General features: G+C 38.5%; 1 protein-coding gene across 1 annotated transcript in view; it reads right to left on the bottom strand.

The window, feature by feature from the left end:
- Positions 1-1,525: 1,525 nt before the first annotated feature.
- The window catches only part of PRP4K (pre-mRNA processing factor kinase PRP4K), a 61,541-nt gene continuing 44,304 nt past the window's right edge, over positions 1,526-18,762 (bottom strand). The window contains exons 11-20 of the mRNA XM_081086633.1: positions 17,762-17,915; positions 14,114-14,228; positions 13,384-13,535; positions 9,770-9,856; positions 6,823-7,100; positions 6,358-6,492; positions 5,799-5,844; positions 5,202-5,289; positions 4,387-4,432; positions 1,526-1,712 (exon numbers count right to left, since the gene is read on the bottom strand). Coding sequence (XP_080942759.1) covers positions 6,897-7,100; positions 9,770-9,856; positions 13,384-13,535; positions 14,114-14,228; positions 17,762-17,915 — 712 coding nt within the window. The 3' untranslated portion in view covers positions 1,526-1,712; positions 4,387-4,432; positions 5,202-5,289; ... (1 more) ...; positions 6,358-6,492; positions 6,823-6,896. The remainder of the gene's footprint in view (positions 1,713-4,386; positions 4,433-5,201; positions 5,290-5,798; positions 5,845-6,357; positions 6,493-6,822; positions 7,101-9,769; positions 9,857-13,383; positions 13,536-14,113; positions 14,229-17,761; positions 17,916-18,762) is intronic.

The following is an 18,762-nucleotide window of genomic DNA, read 5'->3' as shown; positions in this document are numbered from 1 at the left end:
ACTGATCTAGGATGTCATTAGACCTAAATAAAAGGAGCTACTGCAATACCTTCCAGATCATTAAAATATATTAGCAGCACTGATGATTTCAATTATGAAGCAGAGACACAAATAATTTTAATATCATGATCACTTAGTAAAAATATAGTTGCCAGGAATCTTTTTTCCATTAAACCTGAGCTCTAAAATGAGGCTAAGTTGTGTGTAGGAAGTGCATATAGCCACCTCAAGTCCATTTTGTAGGGTGATAGGGGGAACAACTTGGTTCAAATAGGCAACACATACGACTTAGAGAAACTCACCATAGGTGATGGGATGAGGGGAATGTAGTTATAAACAAATTCAAATATTTGTCTATTTACCAGTCCTGTTGAGACACACTTTCATGATTATTTTTGAATAAACACTTGGAAAACTTTGTAACAGAGATATATAATAAATAATTCTGTTCAGGAAATGTAAAACTTGGCTTGCTCATAAATTCCCACGTTTAGATCTCCAGACCTAAACTTAACTCTTTGGATCTTAACAGAGAAATTCTTTTTCATCAATAAGAGAAAGCACATGTAGAAAATGGCTTTTCTCTTGAAGGTTTGCAGCAATGTCCTCCCCAACCCAATACTCTGTGAATTACTTTCCCTAATAAAAACAGTATCTCATGGTCTTTGTCAACCACTTTAGATAATTATACAGCTCTTAATTTTCTGCCAGCCCAAGTAGAAAACTACACTCGGGGCCTTTACAAGGCTAGCCACAGCCACTGCCTTTTAGCCCAATTCTTTTAAAAATCAAGGCTCAACCAAACTAGTCTACTGGCCTCTCGGTGGCGGGTAGCTCCTGGTGGTCCAGTATATTCTACGAAGCCAGACACCGGCCCTTCAACCTCCAATCCTGCTTTGCATGTGTTAAAGATGCACAGGACCTCATAAATATTTTATTCACTGTTTTAAAACATTGAAGACATTTTCTTAAGAGAAGAAAATGAAGAGTGAGTAGACTGAGGGTAAGCGTCAGGCATCCCCACCTGCAATGAAGTAATTTATTTAAATCATTACAGAAAGGGAGTTATCTCATTGTTTATTATGCTTCTATTACTAAGAAAGCCAAATTAAAAATACATGTAAAAGAAAATATGAACACAATTCCCTTTGGTGTATGTTCTGCACTTAGTTGCTTAGAAAATGTTTTGATATCTGAAAGGATGATCACACTAAATTGGCTGATTCCAAGCTGCAGGTTCTGTGAAAGGACAGATTCTGCAGAGTAGTTTGGTAAGCTTCTCTCCAACACCTTTCCTCATCACTGAGACTCACCTAGCACATCAAATGTCTTCTGAGAACTTTTAAAGTAAATATTTAACTTTAATCTAACCTGGCAGTTCCCAATCATATTTTAGCACAGAATAATTTTCGAAGCACATCTGTGACCAGCAGTGAAACAGCACCTAAGAAACATCAGGTAAGAAATGGTGTCTTTAATTTAAAACTTAACATAACCAAGCAAAGAAAAAAATCAGGAGACAATATAGTAACAAGTGGCATATTTTATTATATTTTCCCCAATATGTTGATTGGGAACATTGCTGCTAAAATGCACGTTACAATTCAAATGATACCACAAACAATTAGAATGCATACTGAGTATTTTCAGATTTCAGCTTCCATATCTTGATCACTAAATGGAAAGATTCTTCAGAAGAACAGTCCCTTACCCTACATATAGAAGGAAAAGAACAATTAAAGATGCCATGATGATATCTATCAAAATAACTGGAAAACATTTTAAAACTCAATTTAGTGTATGTTATTGACATGTGAAAAACACAGATGAATGTGTACTGAACATTTCTATAAGGAGGACCGTCTATCTAAGAGAATGATAAAATTCATGTTGAATATCTGAACTGAACTACGATACTATGAAGAAACATTTTATGAAGCCCAATTTTAATAATGTCATTATAACTAAGGGAAGGAGGTTAAACATTTGAATAACTGGCTTCTTATCTCCAACATTTAAAAGGGCATTCTGTAACCACTTGGCATAACTTTTCAGGTATGTGATTCCTTTGTTTCATTTCAGAGATTTTATTTCTACTTAGCCAGCTAAAGTTCTGCTACAAAATGATAGATTAAGTATAGTATTTGTTCTCAGTCATGGAACACATCTGAGAACATTACATTTCACTGCCTCTACGACATACCATAAAACATAGATTTTCGTATTATAAAAATGGCCTGAGTATTTGTTTTAGTTAGGGGGAAAAGTGGTGATTATAACGGTAAAAAGTAAAAAATTCTTTTAAAACATGAAATTATTTTTGAGAAAAAGTAGAGTGGAATGAGATAGGCATTGTGGAATGAAACAGGATGCTAGCAATGAAGATTTAAGGGTAAATAAAAATACTGGATGGTTTTAAGGTTTATGACAAGATGCTTCATCCTTTCAAAGCCTCAAAATTCCAACCTACTTTCTGATAACCTTCAAGAATAAGGTCTACCTAGGAGAGTGATGGCGGACCTATGACATGCGTGTGACACCCGAACTCATTTTATTGGTTGATTTTTCTTTGTTAAATGGCATTTAAAGCCCTAACCGGTTTGGCTCAGTGGATAGAGCATCAGCCTGCGGACTCAAGGGTCCCGGGTCAAGGGCATGTACCTTGGTTGCAGGCACATCGCCAGTGGGGGAGGGGGTGTGTGTGCAGGAGGCAGCTGATGGATGTTTCTCTCTCATCGATGTTTCTAACTCTCTATCCCTCTCCCTTCCTCTCTGTAAAAAATCAATAAACTATATTTTTTAAAAAATGGCATTTAAATATGTAAAATAAATATCAAAAATATAAATCTTTGTTTTACTATGGTTGCAAATATCAAAAAACTTCTATATGTGACACGGCACCAGAGTTAAGTTAGGGTTTTTCAAAATGCTGACACGCCGAGCTCAAAAGGTTCGCCATCACTGACCTAGGACCTTATTTAGAACTGTGTCCAAAATGTATATGCTTCCTTAAAATCTCAACTATTCCCCCAACTACAGAAAGAACTATGACACCTTTGAGAGTTATGTCCTAAGAAGTACGAGCCCTGAAGTCTGACAATCACTTGATATACTTGATATCATTTTTGCCAGAAAGTGTGTAATAAAGCAAAACCTTCATGACATAATTATATTTGAAAACTATATAGCTACTCTGAAACATGAATGCAGGTTTTTAAAAGATTATTCACTAAATACCTCAATCCAACAGAGGTCTTAGAGTTCCAAATTTCTTCCTCAGCAATATTACAAATTCAAATAATGTCATTTATATAGACTGTTTACAGGGTTCCTGTTTAATAGATTAATTTAGGAATACTTTATTTGGGAATATAAAAGATCAAAATTATATCACCTCTCATTTCCCTTAAGAAGAAAAACTGGCCAAAACCAGTTTGGCTCAGTGGATAGAGCGTTGGACTGCAGACTGAAAGGTCCCAGGTTCGATTCCGGTCAAGGGCATGTACCTGGGTTGCGGGCACATCCCCAGTGGGGGATGTGCAGGAGGCAGCTGATCAATGTTTCTCCCATCATCGTTGTTTCTAACTATCTCTCTCCCTTTCTCTCTGTAAAAAAAAAAAAAAAAAAAGAAAGAAAAAGAAAAACTGACAATGGCTCTAAATATTTTGCCTACTTTAAGACCATGTCTGGAGGAGCACTTGTTAAGAATAAAATTACTGCCCTGACTGGTTGGGCTCAGTGGATAGAGCGTCGGCCTGCGGACCCAAGGGTCCCAGGTTCGATTCAGGTCAAGGGCATGTACCTTGGTTGCGGGCGCATCCCCAGTAGGGAGTGTGCAGGGAGCAGCTAATAGATGTTTCTCTCTCATCGATCTTTCTAACTCTCTGTCCCTCTCCCTTCCTCTCTGTAAAAAATCAATAAAATATATTTTATAAAAAAAAAGAATAAAATTACTAAAGGGCAAGTTGGAGAATAGGGTATTATAGGAGTTGAATAGTGTTCTTAAAATTCTAGTTTCTATTCTTTTGCATTTGCCAAGGAGATAAGATACCCAAAGCTAAAGAGTACGTTTTATGTAAGCTATTTTGATGTTTGCCGTTTTCCTAGTAATCCTTAGGAACCAAACTTAAAAACCATGTTTATATAAGGAAGCTCACCATTCAAGAGTCTTATATATCACTAAATTTGACCACTATTTTTATTTTAGGAAAGGGAAGATGGGGGAGAGCCAGAGCATGATAAAACAAGCACTTTACAAATGAGCACAATAGCACTACTAATCTAAGTACCAAACATTAATGAAACCCAAATCATAAGGCTGAAAACTAAAAAATTAGACAAAAATTAAATGGAGGATTTTTTTTAAATCTTTTATAGAACAGAAACCTTAGCTCATGTCTTCTGGTTGTCATCATCTTCCACTGAGCTGCACCTAAAACACAAAGAACAAGTAACAAGCAACTTTGTTTTTTAAGTAGTATGTAACAGTTTCGAAGGCATAAGATGAACTGTTTCTAGTAGAAGTTAACTTATTAAATAATTATATAAAATGAAGCCATGAAAATCACCAGAAGCATCAAAATGTTAACTATTTTGAGTGAAAATATCTACAAAAGACTTGAATATGCAGCATATTATTACCAAAATAAAGTAAGTAATGGTGGGAAATCTCTACCCATTCCATTAGGTAGAAAGCTGCACCTGTGATGCCTCATTTACAAGGCTCACTCTACCTGAAGATGAGCACCACCTTGTATTTAGTTTAGTTAGTCTAAACCGTGAAGAGATGGGGTGTAGATTCAAAGTTGGCTTATTATATCATCTATCGCTTTCCTGGCTGTAGTTCATGTCTTTAAGTGGAGCAAAACCCACCAGAAGAATGCTGCTATTCTGATTTTCCATTCTTGAATGCACCAAAATGTGCATGCTTGTTGTAATTAGTGCCTGGGTGAATAAAAAAATCCCATTTACAATTTAAAAATATTATTTAAGCCCATAAAATCTGATTATTTTCCATATTCCTCAGGGAGACAAGAATTAATCTTACCACCCAAAGGAAAAAGATTACATAAATTTCTGAAAATTCTCTTCCACAATGCTAAAAATATAAATTCCTTTGTGTTGCAAAACCAAGCTGATTTACATGATTTTTGTTTTAAACTGTTGCTAAATGTTTATCTACACATGCTGTCAGAAATAACCTTGTTAAGAAGGTGAAGCTGGTGTCTCAGCAAATCAGACCCCTTGGAGAAGGCGTTGAATGGCCTGTGCCCCGTTTTCCTTTTTTCTCTTTCCGCACCATCAAAAGGAAAAGTGAGAAAATAGCAGAAACATTAGTTAAATCCTGATTTTAGACCCCCTAACCTATAGGAATTATCTCACTACACTGAAAGCTGACAATATTTGTAGAATTTTTTGATGAAATAATTAGGATCCTAATTAGTAATAAAATAATAAACTTTGGCTAGGCTTACATCTTTAGCAAATAATTCTATTAAAGACTTTAAGGAAGAAACAAAGGTTGCTTTTAACTATTTATGGTTTACCTGACTTACCAGCACTGAAGACAAAAATTTTTAAAAATGGCTACAAATGCCTTGTTCACAAAAGACTTTATTATCTAGTGATGCATACTGAGAACATACAGAAATCTGCATGGCCACTTCACATGCAGTAGAACAATCTTCACTTTACAATAAGTGAGTGTCAACTGTTTTATGCAATAGACAACACTTTAAAGTCACATTCTTAAAGAAAAGCTTCATTTACAAAAGAAATAAAGGTAAAGAAGCAATTACCGCTTTTAAAAAGCAGCTGCTTTGTTCAAGAGTGGAAGGTTTATGCCTGTATTGAAAGACAACATGATCACAAATAATGAAAACAATGAACAAATGAAAAGCACTTTTACCATAAAGCAGTACACTTTCAAAATGACATACAAATAGTTAAAAATTTCATTAGGTTGTCTATGTAACTTTTAAATATGAGGACTTTCAGAATTATGCCTCAACATTTGTAATTTAGTAAATGAAAACTATGCATTGTTTCTATCTCACTAGGAACTGCATTTAACAAAATGTATATAAAGTCTATAGCAAGTTGATTTTTAAAAATTAAAGTTAATAAGAAACAGTACACTGAAGGCGCTCTATCCATCAAGCGCATACTCTTCCAATTTTAAATGTGATGAACAGAACAGAAATTGTAACTATGCCACAGTTGCAATGCCAAAAAATAAAACAAGATCAGGTATCACACATGCAGGGAATTCTGCCACAAAGCTAATATCCCTCATTTGTCAATTGTTCCAATAAAATAACATCTTAAAACACCAGTGATGTTGATGGTTTAGCTTACCTTCAGTGTACTGAATGTTGTACACAACCTGCTTTAAAAGAGGAGACCATCCCTGCAGGCAGGCTCAAGAAGGAACAGACCCCTTTCGGCAATGACTACACCAAGGGCATGCTGCTGTGGCCTGCACACACATACCTAGGAAAATGTGAATATAAACAGCATTTATGCTGGCCATTTTACCTGAAGACCAAAATGAAGCCAAGTCTGCTAAAAATAAATCAACCACCCAGCATTACTACTTATTTTATAACAAGATGCTTTTGTCTTTTATGTGAACTGCAACCATATACATTAGCACTATAATTTTGTGCAGTCTTGGCAGTTAAAACAGTTCTACAGTGAAATTTCACATAAGACACAAAACAGATTAACTAACATTTCTAAAAGAAACATCACCCTTGGTGTTAATTCAAATATATCATGCTTCCTCAAATTTGATGGAGAAATATTTATAAGTTTATATACATTAATAAACTGCTGTGAAATTTCTTCAGTCTTTGTATTTAATTACTCAAACCATTGGAGCTTCTTCATCTCATTTAAATTTTTTCCTGGATAAAGGCATGCTGTAGGGCCTGGTTGATGCTAATCCGTTTAGCTGGGTCCAACATTAGGATCTGGTCCAACAAGTCCTTTAGCTGGTGTACTTTTTTACGTTGGTCTTCAGGAAGTCGCTGGCACCCAATCAAGTCAGCCAAAAGGTCCTTAGTTGGATTAATGGTGCTCATGACAGTAACTTTCTCCTAAAAATAATTTTTAAAATGCGTATCTCTAAATAAAGTTACTAAAAACATATAAAACATCAGACTTTTGTCTACCAAAATATTAATTTATAAGAATAACCATCTACTCATTTAGAACTTTTACATGACTTCCTATATCCTGTCTTTTCAAGAAGCAATAAGAAAGCCTAAATGAAAAAGGTTAACCATAAGTTAGCTATGAGTTTTGTTTTAAATCATACTGTAATATAATTTTATAAAAATAATAACAAACTTGCCCTAACTGGTTTGACTCAGTGGATAGAGCGTCGGCCTGCGGACTCAAGGGTCCCAAGTTCGATTCCGGTGAAGGACATGTACCTTGGTTGCAGGCACATCCCCAGTTAGGGGGTGTGCAGGAGGCAGCTGATCGATGTTTCTCTCTCATCAATGTTTCTAACTGTCTATCCCTCTCCCTTCCTCTCTGTAAAAAAATCAATAAAACATATTTAAAATAATAACAAACTCGAAAACTCAGTTAAGTATTTAAAATTTGAGAATTCAAAAATATTGTTAAGTAATTAAAAATAGCATAGTAAGTACTTGCTGTTAGAGAACTGTACTTTTCCTACCCTGAAGTGGAAACAGACCTGTAGACGAGTTGATACCATGAAGTGGTAAGTGCTCTGACAAAGTTAGGGACATCCTATATAATAAAAGGTTAATATGCTAAGTGTCCAGCCATTCGTTCAACCAATCAAAGCATAATATGCTAATGATATGCTAAGGCCGATCAACCGCTTGCTTTGACATGCACTGACCACCAGGGGGCAGATGGTCAACCAGTCACTATGATAGTGATGGCAAACCTATGACACTCATTTTTTTGGTTGATTTTTCTTTGTTAAATGGCATTTAAATATATAAAATAAATATCAAAAATATAAGTCTTTGTTTTACTATGGTTGCAAATATCAAAAAATTTCTATATGTGTCACAGCACTAGAGTTAAGTTAGGGTTTTTCAAAATGCTGACACGCCGAGCTCAAAAGGTTCACCATCACTGCACTATGACGTGCATTGACCACCAGGAGGAAGACGCTCTGACCAGTAGTTGCTGCTGGGGTCTGGCCAATCAGGACTGAGCGAGATGGGCCAGACAAGCCCTGAAGCCCCCCCCACCCCCCACCCAGGGATCCCTCCCCAGCCCCAATCATGCACCAGTGGGGTCCCTCAGCCTGGCCTGTGCACTCTTGCAATCCAGGACCCCTCGGGGGATGTTGGAGAGCCAGTTTCGGCCTGATCCCACAGGCCAGGCCGAAGGACCCCACCAGTGCACAAATTCGTGCACCAGGCCTCTAGTATAATATAACAGGGCCAAAATAAAGAAGTCCTTACTTCAACCTGGAAGTTTTGGAAAGGCTCACACAGAATGTATATTTCATATGAGGCTTGAAATATGATATTTACCAGCAGAGGTAACGATCTGGCAAGTTGTGTTGCTTTAATCTGTCAGGCAGAAGTTTATCCCATTGAGCCTCCTAAGAGTTACAGTCTACATCACTCATACTGGACCAGTAGTTAATAGAGGAGAGAGAGGGTTTGTGTGGTGGTTGCTATTGGTATGGGTGCCTGCAGAGCTAATGCCAGGTGCTGGAAATGTCTTCGTCGTTAAAATTGAGAAAAGAAACACGTGTGTTCAGTGATAGCCACAGTGGCTGAGATACTAAGTGCCTACAGGAGCTGCCTCCCAAACCCCACTTACACCCAGCACATTGAAGGGATCTGCAAGTGGCTTTGTCAACCAAAGAGTTTCCATCCTTTCAGTTATCCTGCTGACTCTGGAGCCACGAAATAGGTATTTCATGTGACTTTATCAAGTACTTCCTGTCTCCATGTTTAAAATGGTCATTTTTAAGAAACTGTTTGGAATTCAGAGTACTTTTCCCCCATTAAGAAATGTCATAAATGGTGGTTAACTTTTAAGCCCAAACACACTAATTTGTTTAACTTATAATGAAATGTACTAATGGTAGAAATGAACTGCCATTTGTAACTACATTTTGCTTTTAATACACAAGAAAATAATTAGTGAATTCCAAATTGGGTTGCTGGCATTGTGCTGCTGGCCCTTGAATACATATTCTTTTTTAGGGGATGAGGAAATACAGTAAACCAATAAGATGAGGATGGTCTGTGAACAGAGGTCTTAAAAGGTCATGCCCTTTAGCTAATTGCCAAGTATGGAATGATAGGGTTTACAGAGTTCAGTGAAGAGAGGGCACACTGTTCATATCATAGAAGACTTAGTTTGTCATTCTGAGAAATTTAAATATATTATCGTCTAGGTAACAGAAAGCCAATGAAGGGTTTTTAAGCAAGGAGAGTAACATGATCAGATTTGTTTTCAAAAAAGATCACTATGACAGCAATATGGAAGGTAGATAGATGGTGGGCCAGGCCAAGAGTGATCCAAAAGAAGAGATGAGAAGGTCCTAAATATGACCTATAATAAAAATAAACTCATACTATACAAACATTTTTAAATTTCTTCATCTTTTTCACAACTTGATGCATTTTATTCAGGAATCAGCCAACACCAAAAAGAAATTATTTTCATGTTTCAAAATATTCATAGCTCCTAGTATGACCCAGGTCTTTTGTTAACAATAAGATAATCATTTAATCTTGCACACTTAAAAGAGACTTACCCTCTCTGTTACTTTATCAACTTCTATGTACATGAAATTGAGGTTTTGATCAAAATGTTGGTCTTTGAATACACCTTTCCGAATCATCTGGAAATAAAACAAAATAAAAAACTTAATTTTTGAACTTATGCAACAGTCTGGCTTACTAACAATTTAATACATAACAAGTTACAGATATTTAGTCTCTTTGGGTTTACTTTCTCTTTTGAAAATGATCTCATATTTCTTGCTCTCAAGAGTTTTAACTCTTTTATTTCATTAAAAAAATTTTTTTTTTTTCTGATTTCAGAGAGGAAGGAAGAGGGAAAGAGAAATAGAAACATCAATGATGAGAGAGAATTGTCAATCAGCTGCCTCCTGCACACCCTCTACTGGGGATCAAGTGCACAACCGCAACCCCAGGCATGTGCCCTTGATCGGAATCAAACCCGGGACCCTTCAGTGCGTAGGCCGACACACTATCCCAGAGGTGGGCAAACTTTTTGACTCGAGGGCCACAATGGGTTCTTAAACTGGACCGGAGGGCCGGAACAAAAGCATGGATGGAGTGTTTGTGTGAACTAATATAAATTCAAAGTAAACATCATTACATAAAAGGGTACGGTCTTTTTTTTCAATAGGTTTATTCATTTCAAACGGGCGGGATCCAGCCCGCAGGCCATAGTTTGCCCACGGCTGCTACCTACTGAACCAAACAAACTAGGGCAAGAATTTAACTAAAAAGCAAATAAGTCCTAGTCAGTTGGTTCAGTGGACTGGAGGGTCCCGGGTTTAATTCTGGTCAAGGGCACATGCTTGAGTTGAGGGCTCAATCCCCAGTAGGGGGGTAAGTAGGAGGCAGCCGATCAACGATTCTCTTTTGTCATTGATGTTTTTCCTCTCTCCCCCTCTCCCTTCCTCTCTGAAATCAATAAATATATATTAAAAAAATAAAAAGCAAATATAATTGTCGTGCCTAAAACAACTTAATAATATGAAATTATTATATTTCCCCCAGGCAGTCAGTGCCTTAAACCAATTATTATATGAAGTAGTGCTTTCACTATTCCAAATTGAAGATTAAGCGAAGACTTAAAATCATTTGTTCTTAGATAGGAAAATGATTACACAATTTGGGCCTTTTCTATTGGCAGTTAAGTAACCTAATGACATTTTCCAAATTATGCTCAAATAGCTCTAAAATGAAACAGATTAGATCCCAGTAAAATAAATACCAACAGGGAATTTCTGTATTGTTTATTCTAAATAAATCCAACATAACATAAACTGAAATCACAAAAGTCTAAGATATGGCTCTCAGACATTTTTATAAATCTCTAAAGTTCTTGCTTTGTGTTAAACAGAAATTGATATGATAGCTGAAGCACTACAAGTAAGTTTTATGTCAGAAAGATGTCATTTCAAGTGAATTTTCTTGATACCTTCATTTCCCAACTAACTTCCAATCTTTAATAAACTCATGGCCATCAAGTTCCTCTTTCAATGTTTACCCTTTCCTCCCCTGATGACTGAGTCCTTCCTTACATCTAACTAATCTGACATGCATCTTTTTTCATTTCAGCTCTCAAGCATGTTCATGCTGTTACCAATAAGGGTGTATTCCCAAGAACACTGTTGTTTCTGGAAGAACAGACACATGAAATATATATATATACTAGTAGCCCGGTGCACAAAAATTTGTGCACTCGGGGGTGAGGGTGAGGGGTGGGGCCAGACCCCTCAGCCTGACCTGCACCCTCTGTCATGTTCCTGGACCCCGGCCACTCCTGGCCTAGGCACAGGCCTGCAGGCTTGGGGCGGCCTGGCTCCCGAGGTCCCAGTTTATCAAGAGAACAAAGTCAGCGTTAGTTACAGCCCTCACCGAACCCAGTACAGTGCATCTGTGCATACAGCTGCCTCGTTCATGTGCCTGCTTCGCCCTACTGAATTACTAACATCTTGAGGACATAGATCTTATCCTGCTTCACCTTCAGTGCCTGGCCTGGTGCCAGGGATCTGAGAGGGTTTGCTGAGTGAGTAAACAATGAGTGAGTGAATGAGCGAATGAATGAGAGAGTAAATGAATGAGCAAGCAGCTAAGGGGGGGGAAACTTCTGCTTCGTTGCCATGGCAACATGGCAGAAGTTCCGGCCCCACTCCCGGCTCCCTGAAGCCCACCCTGGGAAAGTTCCCGCCCTGCTCCCAGCGGCCTGGCGCCCCTCTCCTGGCTGCATACTGAATTACTAACATCTTGAGGACATAGCTCTATCTTATCCTGCTCCAACTTCAGTGCCTGGCCTGGTGCCAAGGACCTGAGAGGGTTTGCTGAATGAGTGAATCAATGAGCGAGTGAATGAGTGAATGAATGAGCAGTAAGTGAATGAGCAAGCAGCTACCTGTTGGGATAGTTCGCACTCCACTCTGGGCTGCCTGACACAAACCCTGGGCGGTTCCTGCCCTGCTCCCAGCAGCCCCGCTCCCCTCTCCCAGCTGCATAGTATGCGCAGGGCAAAGGCGGCCCGGGTGTGCGTGATGGCAGATTGGTGCATTGGCACCCGCCAACCCCGGGATTCCTGCGGGAGGGCCGTTTGTGGGCCCAGCTGGTGTCTGATCAGTGCATTAGCACCTGCCAACCTAGGATCCCTACGGGAAGGCCATTTGTGGGCGTGGCCAGTGACTGATAGGTGCATTAGCACCTGCCAGCCACGGATCCCCACAGGAAGGCCGTTTGTGGGCGCAGCTCGTGTCTGCTTGGTGCATTAGCACCTGCCAACCCGGGACCCCCGTGGTAGGGCCGTTTGTGGGTGTAGCCAGTGGCGATCGGTGCATTAGCACCTGCCAACCCGGGATCTCCACAGGAAGGCCGTTTGTGGGCACAGCTGGTGTCTGATTGGTTCATTAGCACTTGCCAACCCGGGATCCCCGTGGGAGGGCCGTTTGTGGGCTAAGCCAGTGGCTGATCGGTGCATTAGGACCTGCCAGCCACGCATCCCTGCGAGAGGGCCGTTTATGGGCGTGTCTGGTGGCGGATCGCTATGGTCCCGCTGGCCAGCCCTGGGTCGGGTCCCATACAGGCTGCCTACCACCCCGGTCGCAGATAGCAGGCCCAGATGGCAGGGGGGCAGGTGGGATGGCGCTGTCCCGCCCTGCCTGTAGTATGTAAATTAGCCGCCATCTTTGTTGGCAGTTAACCGCCATCTTGGTTGGTGGTTAATTTGCATATCACCCTGATTAGCCAATGGGAAGTGTGTTGGAGGAACGGTTAATTACCATGTTTGTCTATTATTAGATAGGATATAGTGCTTAACAAATTTATGTTCATCAATTCTCTCTTCCTCAATTACAATTCTACCTTAAACTATAGGTCCCTACCATCTGCTTAATTCAAGAGGGTAGAGAAAAACGTAAGACAGACTTTAGAGGGGAAAGGAAAAGAGTTCTATTCTCTTTTGATAGTTCTTGGCTCATTAGAACCACTAATGAGAAGGAACTAAAGGAATCAGAGTAGCCACATACCTGCCTCTCTCAAATCGTTTTATAGCCATTAGTGATGAGTTAAGGGTCAGCAATCAGCCAGTCTATGGGAAACTACTGCTGAGATCTTCAATAAATACAAGTTCAGATTAATGTCCTACCTTATTTGGCATCTTTCCTTTGAGATCCATGGCGAGCTTCAACATATGGTTGTTGGTTTTGCCAGGAAATAAAATTTTTCCAGTATAGAGTTCATATAAGGTACAACCTACAGACCACATATCTATGCCATAGTCATAGCTTTTACCTATAACTGAAAACAAAATAGAAGTTAAATATAGGATTAAAAAAATCAACTATTTATTTCCATTAATGGGATATTAATTTTAGCTTGAACTATATATACACAATCTTAATGCCACTTATGGCATTAGTTTCATGTTCTTTCCCATTAGTTCTTAATAGAACCACAAACTTAAAACCTAAAAAAATGAGGGTGTGGGGAAGGAATTGAAGGGGCAGAGAAAAATGTGTATTTATTCTTTTATCATTTCACCTTTGGTGGAGGTGCTAATCAGCCTCTACCAAGGAGAAAAAACAAAGGTCCCACACAATTCATATATTTGATAATCAGACCTTGAGTACTCAAGAGCAGTCTTCTAAAGTCGAGGATTTTCCACAACTGTTTTTGCTACTCTTGCCAGACAAGACCAAGACTCCTGTCCCAACTACCAGCATTCCACCTGAGGAGGATGAACTTGTTACGGTTCCCTTCCTCATGAATGATCTCGTGCAGCTGCTAAAGTGCGATGAAAACAGTACTTAGACATTAAATATGCTGTTTCCACCACATATGATGGCCCAGGTCAAAAACCATTTGAAGAAACTTACTGATTTCAGGAGCACGATAAAATCTACTGACAAGATAAGGAGTTATGTCATTATCCGCAACATGTGAAGCCGACCCAAAATCACAGAGCTTTAAAATAGTTTTTGATTCATTAACCTGAAAAACATTTTATCATGGAAGTTTAATTCATGCCAGGAATAATTAAGACAAGTAATCAGATAAAAATAATTGGCTTTGAGAAGTTATTTCCAATATTGAGAACAAAGTCACTCTTTTTAAAATTCCTTTTTAAATTATTTTAAACCTCAATTTCCTAATTATGAAAAATTAAGGGCTACCAAATATTTGATTATCATTAGTAAAAGAACTTTTCTCAGTGAAGAAATTTGAAATAATACCAAGTAAAGTTAATTTTAACCAACACTATTTAGAAAAGGATGGGGTCGTAAGAGAAAAATATAATTGACGCAAAGCATCTTCTAAAAATCCCCAGAACACCTGCATAAAATCAAGTTACTATATAAAGGAACACGAAGACATTCATTAATAAGGGCTCAGACTTAGATCAACTTTCATTTGATTTAAGTTAACTTTCAGTTGCCAAAAAATTATGATGGCAACAAAAGCAAAATGCTTCAGATTAAATTTGGACAAAAACAATAAAAATATTCATGGGAAGCTGCTAAGACCATCCCAAATTTAACAATTACTTCAAGTCTAAAAATTATTAAATCCCTTAAATATAAAGAAAGTTATTAGTCAAGAAAATGTTAAATATACTTGGCAAAACTGATAAACATGAACTCTATATTAGTCATTTGTTTCTTTTGTCCTTTGTAAATACTTCAACATACACAGTAACAGTGACATCTGCTGAGAAAGGCTGGAGCTGCTCCCATGACTGCTGCCACTCATGAGTCAGAAGCATGTTCAGGATTAACAAGTGAAGATAATTCATATTCCAGAGTCCCTTCCCCCCTTCAAAAGAGACACACACAAATTCCGAGTTGGGACTTGAACTTGGCCTACTGTTCCCACCCAAAAGAAACATAACGCTTTAAATAAATAACTCTAGTACTCTCTACTGGGATGTTGTAGAGCTTGATCAATGTAACAGACTGGTCCATTAAGATGATATCTATGGAATTAAACTAATGATAGAAATGATTAATTTTAACTGTCACATCCATATCTCTTCATCTGGGGGATCAGGAAAACAGGTATCTTCAAAAGGAAAAGTACTTCCAAAGCTTTTTAAAGTATAAACTGCATTTAGCTACTTAAGAATGCAGTTGCAATACCCAGAAATAAAATCAGGACCATTTTAAAATGAGAAATCTACCAGTGGAACTCTTGGTCTAGGTAAAATGCCTTAAATAGTAGCAGGCTATCCACACTTATGTGCCCTGTAGTTTGGCTACACAACTACTACCCCCTCATGAGGAATATGGTACTTCTACCACACTAGTGGTTTAAAGATTTGGATTTTCATTAAACAGCTCCATGTGGTCTCTGATAATCTATTTTTTCCTTCTTCAGGAAGAAGGGAAAATATATTCCATTTCAGAATCCATGTGAAATCTAGTTTAGCATTAACTCAAAGAAGAATTAAGTTTTAAAAGCAAGAGCTTCTAACATACTAGCACATATGTTATTCTTTAGCCTCCATGGTGGTTACACAGATGTTCACAGTCTATCTTTAGACTGTTTATATTTTATACATTCTTTCATATGGATGATATTATTTCACAATTTAAAAATGAGAAAGGAAAAAAACTGAGGTAAAAATCAATGAAGTTGACTAGGCAAGTCTACAATTCATTCATAATATACCTACCATTTCACTGTAATAGCTCAGCTCCTCTAACCAAGTTATATTATATATGTAATACATTGTAAACTCAGACTAAACATATCAAAATGGAATGCCTCATTATTAATGTGATAGTGTGAAAGGAAATACTCTAATCGAATCATAATTTTTCTAAAGTGTGGAACATGTGATTAGAAGATAAACTTGGAATTACCCACATTTTGCACATTCCCCAACTCTGAAAACCTTAGAACAGGGTGAAGAAATGGGGTCAGGGAGGGAAAGAGGTTGTGTGTGCATTAATCACTCCACTATGATGATATATATTTCTAAATTTCAAAAACATAAAATTATATTGTATATTTGCATGCTACCACATCAGAAGTCTTAAGCTAAAAGAGGTCAAGACAGCCCTGACTCAAGAGTCGCAGGTTCAATTCCGTCAAAGGCAAATACCTGAGTTGTGAGTTTGCTCCCCACCCCCCGCCTCCCATGCAACATGTGGGAGGCAACCAGTCTATGTGTCTCTCTCATTTGATGTTTCTCTCTCTCTCCTTCCTTCCCTCCCTTCTTCCACTCTCTCTGAAAAGCAATGGGAAAAATATCCTCAGGTGAGGATTTAAAAAAAAAAGATGTAAAGACAGTTTTAGGAGAGTGAGCTTTACTATGTTTGGGCTCCCAGAAGGCACTGCTTCTAAAACAATCCTATATAATAAAAACCTAATATGCTAAGTGTCTGGTCATCTGCTCAACCAATCAAAGCGTAATATGCTAATGATATGCGAAGGCCACGCAACCACTCACTATGACGTGCAATGACCACCAGGGGGCAGACAGTTACCTGGTCAACCAGTCGCTATGATGTGCACTGACCACCAGGGGGCAGAAGCTCCGACCAGGTTAGCTTGCTGCAGGGGTCCAGCCGATCAGGACTGAGCGAGATAGGCCGGACACAGCCTGGAGCTCTCCCATGGTCCCTCCCCAGCCCCAATTGTGCACCAGTGGGTTCCCTTGGCGTGGCCTGCGCCCTCTCGCAACCCAGGACCCCTCAGGGGATGTCGGAGAGCTGGTTTTGGCCCAATCCTGTAGGCCAGGCTGAGGGACCCCACTGGTGCACGAATTTGTGAACTGGACCTCTAGTAAAGAATAATGGAGCCCTAGCCGGTTTGGCTCAGTGGATAGAGCATCGGCCTGCAGACTGAAGGGTCCCAGGTTCAATTCCAGTCAAGGGCATGTACCTTGGTTGCGGGCACATCCCCAGTAGGGAGTGTGCAGGAGGCAGCTGGTCGATGTTTCTCTCTCATTGATGTTTCTAACTCTATCCCTCTCCCTTCCTGTCTGTAAAAAATCAATAAAATATATTTTTAAAAAAAGAATAAAGGAAAAAAGAATTATCCCTGGACACCTTTAAACTCAACTTCTTATATCTGCTTAAGGCAATTCTCTTAAATGTCCCAAACTCCATCAGTCTATAAAATTCCCTTAAATGTTCTTAACTCCATTAGCCTACAAAATTAAAGAACACAGAAGTGTAAACACACCTTATTTCAAAACAGCAAAACATGCAGCACTTTTTATTCACTACCAGAGGAAGCCCATCATTACTATATTAAAGTACTCTTGGGATTTGTATGTACTCTAAATCCACAATAAAAAGGAAAAATTTGAGACAGTGGCCTATCTCTTCTTTCTTCTTTCTTTATACTTTAAAATTTCATGGCTCAATTTCCAAAAAAGTAAAAATTGGTAAAGTAATTTATAATGGGTAATAAATATATACTTTAAGATGTTATTTTTAAAATAATACAGTGGTAATCTCACATTACTGAAAAGAAAATACATGGATGTACAATGCAGCCTTAACTGTTTCACTTACCAGGATATTGTCTGGCTTGATATCAGCATGTAGAATATTGCATCTTTTAAGGAGTTTCAATGCCAAGAACAACTGCTGACTATAGGATCTTACAGCTTTAATATGAAGACCAACATCCTTACCATATTTTTTTAACACCTCTCGTAAATTCATGCTTATAAGGAGAGAAAAAAACAAAACACTAAGGGTTAAAATGCAAAATGGACATTTAAAAAACGCAAAAACATTTAAGCATAAAGTAAAATCAAGCCCAAAATACAAATTACAATTAAATATTCTGTTCAAGAATACCTCCTCATATATTTGATAAATTTTTCTACACTGAAATGAGAACATATGAAATTGTGTGTACGTACACACAATTTCCCAATAAAACTCAAGTTTTAAAATAAATTGAAGGAAAGATATGCAATGGTAAAATCTGTATTGATTTTAGATCGGATTTATATTTGAAAGACTAACAATGAAGCTATACGTTAGAAGATCAAAATTGTATTTCTTCCACGATTCCCATTTCTTATCATTCTGGCTTAATCCTTCCTTGAAATATTTAATTTTCAGAGAATTTCTCTTGTTGAGCTGAAGGCTAAAAGCAAATAGTAAACTGGCACATAGTATGCAGTCAATTAATGTTAATACATTAATGACTATCAAGAAACCAGCTCTTAATACAAAGTTAAAAAACAAAAACCAGAACTAAATTAAGTCTATAATAATAAAAGCATAATATGCAAATCGACCAAATGGCTGAACAGTGGAACAACCGTCTGGATGACCACGCTGACACCCACTGGCACTAGGCCAGCCAAGGCAGGTGCAATGCGATCGGTCAGGGGCCCAGCCATTGCCCCATGATCGCCCTGCAGAGGGAGGCCCAGGCCACCAGCTGGTGGGACGATCAATGGGGAGGGTTCCATGATTCCCCGCAGAGGGAGGCTCAGGCTACCTGGCAGCAGTGCTGCAGTGAGTGGGCGGGGCCTCCCTCTATGGGGGAGATCCAT

This window comes from Myotis nattereri, assembly GCF_964212035.1.
Source record: "Myotis nattereri genome assembly, chromosome: 3".
Taxonomy (NCBI): Eukaryota; Metazoa; Chordata; class Mammalia; order Chiroptera; family Vespertilionidae; genus Myotis; species Myotis nattereri.
The sequence above is the reverse complement of the archived record's forward strand: the minus strand, read 5'-3'. Positions and strand labels throughout refer to the sequence as shown.